Source organism: Accipiter gentilis, chromosome 12 (genome assembly GCF_929443795.1).
Source record: "Accipiter gentilis chromosome 12, bAccGen1.1, whole genome shotgun sequence".
In the NCBI taxonomy this organism is placed as follows: Eukaryota; Metazoa; Chordata; class Aves; order Accipitriformes; family Accipitridae; genus Astur; species Astur gentilis.
The window spans coordinates 22,014,207-22,020,433 of NC_064891.1; the positions used below are offsets into that span (position 1 = coordinate 22,014,207).

At 39.2% G+C, this 6,227-nt stretch overlaps 1 protein-coding gene across 4 annotated transcripts in view; it reads right to left on the reverse strand.

Moving 5' to 3' along the window:
* The window catches only part of ANAPC10 (anaphase promoting complex subunit 10), a 39,527-nt gene that overhangs the window by 33,028 nt on the left and 272 nt on the right, over positions 1-6,227 (reverse strand). Inside the window, exon 1 of one of the 4 annotated variants that reach the window (XM_049815459.1) lies at positions 6,036-6,171. The exons of 1 other annotated variant lie outside the window; for it this stretch is intronic. Coding sequence is in view for 1 of the 3 variants with exons in the window: in XM_049815458.1 (XP_049671415.1) it covers positions 5,662-5,674 (13 nt within the window). In the remaining 2 variants the exon portion in view is untranslated. Of the gene's footprint in view, positions 1-3,399; positions 3,577-5,661; positions 5,738-6,035; positions 6,172-6,227 lie in introns of those variants that run through there. 2 more of the 4 variants (XM_049815458.1, XM_049815461.1) reach the window with 2 other exon arrangements.

Sequence of the window (6,227 nt, forward strand, 5' to 3'; positions counted from 1 at the left end):
TCCTCCTGGAGACAACTTCTCTTTAAAAATAGGAAATGAGAGTTTAAACAAATCGCTTAGTCTCTAATTTGGTAGGGATTGGTTATTGCCACACTTATCCATGATCCATTTCCTTAACTTCACAACTTCATCTGGAATCATTAATATGTGACTTGCACTGCTCAAGTAATCACATTCAGTCTCAACACCTAGACTACTGCCATATATACTACAACATAATCATGTTGGGTTTCATATAGTATAGAGCACCTCACACTTCCTAGAAAGTAGCTTACAAGACCTTTAAAAAAAAAAAAAATATTCCAAACAAACATAAGTTCCATGCAAGGAACTACACTAAAGTTTAAATTAAACGTAAAGCACTCAAGAGTCAGGGAATTAAGAGTTGACTTCTAATCCTTTGCTTACATGCATGGCATCGTATTACACTCTGCTAACCTCAGAAGTCTTCCAGTCACTCGCCTAGATAGCAAATGAGGTACTGAACTAGACTGATATCCACAGGATCCAGACCTTACCCACTACAGAAGTGATATAAGGCAGAGACAAGATTTTCTACGTAAGGATAATTCTGCAGCTAAAAACTGTCAGACACAGGAAATCTGAATTCTGTAGTGTACGTTGCTGTCCACACCAATCACTTTCTATTGGCCCTCGGCTAATTTTATTTTTTTTCATTTGGCAAACAGACTTGAGACAGACTTCCAGGGGTTTTTTGCTACTTTCTCATATACAAGACTACTGCACTCCTGACTACCATAAAAAATCTGAAGAAATAATTACATGTGTAGTAAAATCTAAGTATTGACAACAGCAAGTGTCACAAAAGACCACAAACAGAAAGCCTTGCTCAAACATATCCTCTCAGAAAGTGTGGTGAACACTACACAGCTAATCCTACAGATATCACATATATATTCATACAATTCACAGCTGTACTAATCCCAATGCCATTCAATTAAGAAGAAACTCATGCAACAAGATGTTTTAAAGTCCTTGCCCATGCAGCAAAGTTTTGTTCAAACAAAAAAATCGACCTACTAAAAAAATTAAACAGGCAATCCATTTAGCCATTCCTATAACAAGACACTAGCACATAAATCTTCGCTAGTCACTGTATTTAAGTGTTGCATTGTCTGTTTAAAACTTTTATCACGTATTTACAATAGGCTTTTTAAAATGTAGTTGTGCTATATTGAATTGGCTACACCATAAACCTGTGTATCTGAGAATATAGACTAGAATAGAAAATAACTTACTCTAGTTGCTACTTAATACAACTTTAAATTTATTGATAGCAACAATAAAACTCAATGTCACAAGTATTCTAGTCTTCTAAGAATTTAAAACAGTCTTGGAAAAAATTACAAAACACTTAGTTCGCAGCTACCTGAAAACCAAACATTTTTCACAGAATCATGAGATGGTTTGGATTGGTGGAAGGGACCTTCAAAAATCATAGTCCAACATCCATCCTGCAATAAAATTTAAATTATGTTTATTAAGCACTGGGGAGACTATTTTCCTGGACTCATGAATTTTAAAGCTCAAATCACCTACTAGTCCAAACTCTGCGCTATTCTGTTACTTTTGTGACAATGAAGCAACTAAGAAAGGTTGAGTTGCATTCATTTTAATTCTCAGATTCATACAGAAACCAATAATGTTGTTCTTCCTACCTCTAAAAACATACATAGAAAATTCAACTTCAAAGTAAAACCAAATTACTCATTTGATACAAAACATCTTTTGAATATCATCACCAGCAAGTCTTCACACTCCTTCATTATTTTGACTTCAAGAGAAAATTAAAAACTCCAAATCTGATAGTCACATCTTCATTCCTAGAAATAGCTATCGTCAGATTAATGACAAACCCAACCTTAAGACATAAAGAGCATGCAAACATCCCATCAAAACCCACCAAAATAAGGTAAATGACAGAAATAACATTGTACAGTCAGATTATCTCAGAAAGTTGATTACACATGTTTTTTAGAAAAATTACTATAATTTTAAAGTATGCATAATCCCTTAAGACAATGATGTTGAGATTTCTTACAAGCTTCAGCACACACAGGGAAGTTCTAATTAACACCGCCAAGATTTGTATTGCACTGGTTCACAAAAGTTTGAGGCATACATTTCGGGGGTCTGAAACATACTGCAAGAACCACCATCCAAGTTTCCTACTGTCTTACACTGAGCTTGTTTCCTCCTATCTAACAGGCAAAGGTACTCAAGATCCAGATTTCAACTCCAAACCACTGCTGGCAAATAAGAGAGCCACTAACTGTGCACTGGTAATGTCAAAGACTGAAAATCTTTAATGTTTGAACTAATGAGTTGAACTAACCAAGTCAGTTTTTTATGACAGAACTTCTGTTTAACCAGCTTAGTAACAATACGTTCTGGATAGCTTTGCTGAAGCTTCCAAATACTCTTAAGAATTTTAAAAGCAGAAAGCTGATGGAAGTACTAAGGAAAAATAATACAGAGCTCACTCACGTAACACTTTTGGACATATTACTAGCAAAAGTACAAGTACCTCATTTTGGACAGGAGACAAATACTTACCATTAAAAGTAATTTAAGTCACCAAATAAAATAAAAAAAAACTTCTTAGCCCAAGAAGATAATGGAATAAGAATTGTTTTGTCATTTCCCGCCCCCCCCCCCCCTCCCCCCAAGGCTGTGTAAAAACAGGTAATCTGTCTAGAAGCCCTTCTTCTTGACATGTGCTGAAAAATGGAAAGACAGACTGCCTCTATAGAAGCATTGGCTGGCCACATCTCCAATTTTCCCATTCAGCTATTCCAAAAGATCATTAATAGGCTGCTGTTTCCTTATTAACAATGTTAATATATTAATGCCTTGATGACATGATCAATGTCAAACTTTCATTTTGCCACTTTCCACTATAGGGTATGCACATCCTTTGATCAAGACAAGCAGCTAAGCTTTTCTTCCCCCTCCTTGAACTCTTTGTCCCTCGGCATCTTCCTTGGAGAAGTCTGCTCTCTTCCAGAGAACATCCCTGTGAGTAGCAGCCCATAAAGATGTTTTAACAAACATACAGTTTATAAAGAGGGTGGAATGGATTTAAACAGTTCAACAGTTTACCTTTCACAATCAGAACAGACAAGTCATTCTCAGTATACCGGTGGAAGACACTTTTAAAAGGTGCATACCTGAAAGCAAACCCTTCACTAAGCACACACACACTCTTCTGCATTACACTGAAGAGGAGATAGATAAGGATCCATCACAGTCCTTTCCTGCTAAAGCTCCATAAAAATCCAGGCTCAAGGAAACTTTTGCAGATTCCAAAGCAGTTTTCTCAAATTAAAATTTCTAATTCCACCATGTTAGAATGCACAGAACTGTTTAAACGCACACTTGTAAGGACCTTTGAGAGACCAGACGGTCCTCAACAGATGTCTGTCCAGCAATTTACTTCAACAAAAGAGATTTCACAACCTTTGGGGGCAGCCAGCTTCAGTGTTTCATCAACCTAAAATCCAAACGTTTTGCTTTAATATCCAACCCAAGTATTACCTTCTAAAAACAAGCATGACTTCTTCTCTTGCTCTACAGAGAACTCAAAGACTAGTTAATCACTAACCTTTACATAGCAACACTTTTATAGATGTGAGGGCACTCATCAAATTTGCTTAAGTTTCTTCTTTTCTAGTGTGCCCACACCTTTCAACTTTCCCTCACAAACCAAGTTTTATAAACCTAGAATTTTTGCAGAGTCTAGAGATCTACCTATTGTGGTTAAAAAAATAGCCATACTATTTTAGCCAAAGCCCTTATTCAACAGAGTAACCACTTTCCTCATCTTTATATTCAGTCACACCAGTTAACTTGCCAAAATAACATTAGTCTAGTCAAAAGGACATCATATTATCGATTAATATTTAATTTACTATGCACTACAACGCTCAACTGCTTTTTTGGGATACTGTTTGCTGTTCAGTAATACCCTTTGCAGTAATTATGCCTTTGATTTTTCCTCCCTGTGTTCTCTTCCTCCCTCAGTTCTTGTTAACTGAGCTTAATTACACTGATTTCCAATCTGCTATCATTCTTCTCAAGATCATTTTGAATTCTGACCCTGAGCTATACAGTGCTTGCAATCCTTCCAACTTGGCAACGTATCTATTTTGTTTTCACCATTACTGAAAACAATGAACATACATTCAAAACTGAACTCGCCAGGAGGACATGTCGTGACATCTCCATCTCAAAAAGAATTATTTACAAGTCAGCTTCAAATGCAATTTTTCAACCAGCTGTACAAAATCTCACAAAAATTATTTTTAGACCACATTTCAGTAGCTTGTTTAACATCAACCCAGACAATAGCAGAAACCCTTTAAAACTCAAGACAAACCACTTATATTCCCTCCTGACTTCATTGACTACTGTTAAAAAAAAAAACAAAAAACAAAAAAACCCAACAAAACCCAACAACTTAGATCCAGACCGTTCTTAACAAACCAAATGAGTCCAGTTTCTGTTTGCACATTGTTTTTGTCTTCTACTTACTGACAAATTCTCCTCCCAAACCACCTCCTCAGAATCTTTCAGGAGATCAAAGCACAGCTAGCCTTGGTCTTTACTTTTTAAATTATTATTCTGATTGCATTCCCATCATATCATTTTATTCAGTTTTAGCAAGTATCTGACTACAACTTTTCCAGTAAAACCAAACCAAGGCTGCACTGACTAGTCCAGCATTTTTTGCAACATCCAGGATTTCTAAGACTGTTTTTCCTGTTCTTAACAGAAGAGGATTTCATACCTTAGATGCCCTGATTTTCATACTTGCACTACTCATTTTGCCTCACAAGCTCTTTTCCCTGCTCTCGTTTTCTTTGGATGAACCCTTGTTGGATTAAGGCCTTTAAAGATCTCAAGATATATCCAGAAACTAGACTCTTACTATGCTTCCTGCTTTTTAATCAGATGGAAGATTAAACAGTAACATTGAACATTCAAATTACTGATGTTTAATTAGTATCTCAAATTACTAATGTTTAATTAGTATTTAATAATGATAGTAAGCATTCAGTAGTAACCTATCTCAACTAGCTCACCTGTGCATTTGATCTCTCAGATTATTCTCTCAATACAATCTTAAACACCTATTATTTTTACTCTGCCCTCAATATATTGCTTTAAGCCTATTAGTGAAAATTACTTAAGTCTTTCATTGTCACAAACACATTTCATTAAAATTAAGGTAATTAGAGCAACTGCACAAGAGAATTACATTAGCAATTTTTATACAAGTATCCCTAATCAATCTAAAATAAATACTTTTTTAAAAAGTATTCTTGTACAAGCCCAAAATTCCAACGTTACCTAGTAAGGATGCAAGCTGTTCTTTAAAGGATGCAAGCGCTTCTTTAGAAGTGCTTCTATCAAGTGAAAGCACTCTTTAAAAACCACAGTAACCAGAGGATTAAGTCAGTTTGACAAATCAAGCTGCTTTCACTCAGGCTGCTTGGTAGCCCTCCCCCCACGACTTCTTCGTAGGACTTTTAATCACGATTTAGAGCATAATTAAATAGTTTTACAACACTGTATTACGGCCGCGTCCCCCAGGCTTACAAAACACTTAAATATTGGAAATAAATCAGCAACACGTACTCACGAAAGGCATCGGCTGTGCTTAATCACCGGATCACGCTCCCCTCTCCCGGCCGGAGGGGGGGGGGGGGGGGGGTGTTGATGCATGTGTGTCAATGCAAACACACAGCCACACACTGAGGGAGGAACCCGGAGGAGGTACCCGGTTAAGCAGCCCCCGGCCCCACCACCGGGAGCCGGCAGGCGCTCCGGACGAGCAGACCGCACCGGGCGGCGGAGCTTCTGCCCGGCCACGGCCACAGCTCCTGCGGCTGCCGTGACACCTGGAGGCGAGACGCGGGAAAAGCCGTCGTCCCCCCCTCGCCCCCCGGTCCCGGTCTGGGAGATACGCTCCCCCCGCAGCCCCCCGGGTCGGTACGGAGCAGCGTTCCCACCTGATCCTCGAAGCCGCTGCAGCGGGTAACGGGGGTGGGGGTGAGGGGGCGCCGCGCAGTTCCCCTCAGCGCAGTTCCCCTCAGCGCGGGTCCCCTCAGCGCGGGCCCGAAGCCCGCCCGGGGCGCTGCTGGGCCAGCTCCCGCCGCCCGGCCGCGCATGCGCAAGGCCCCGCGCGAGCTCAGTTTGAAAGA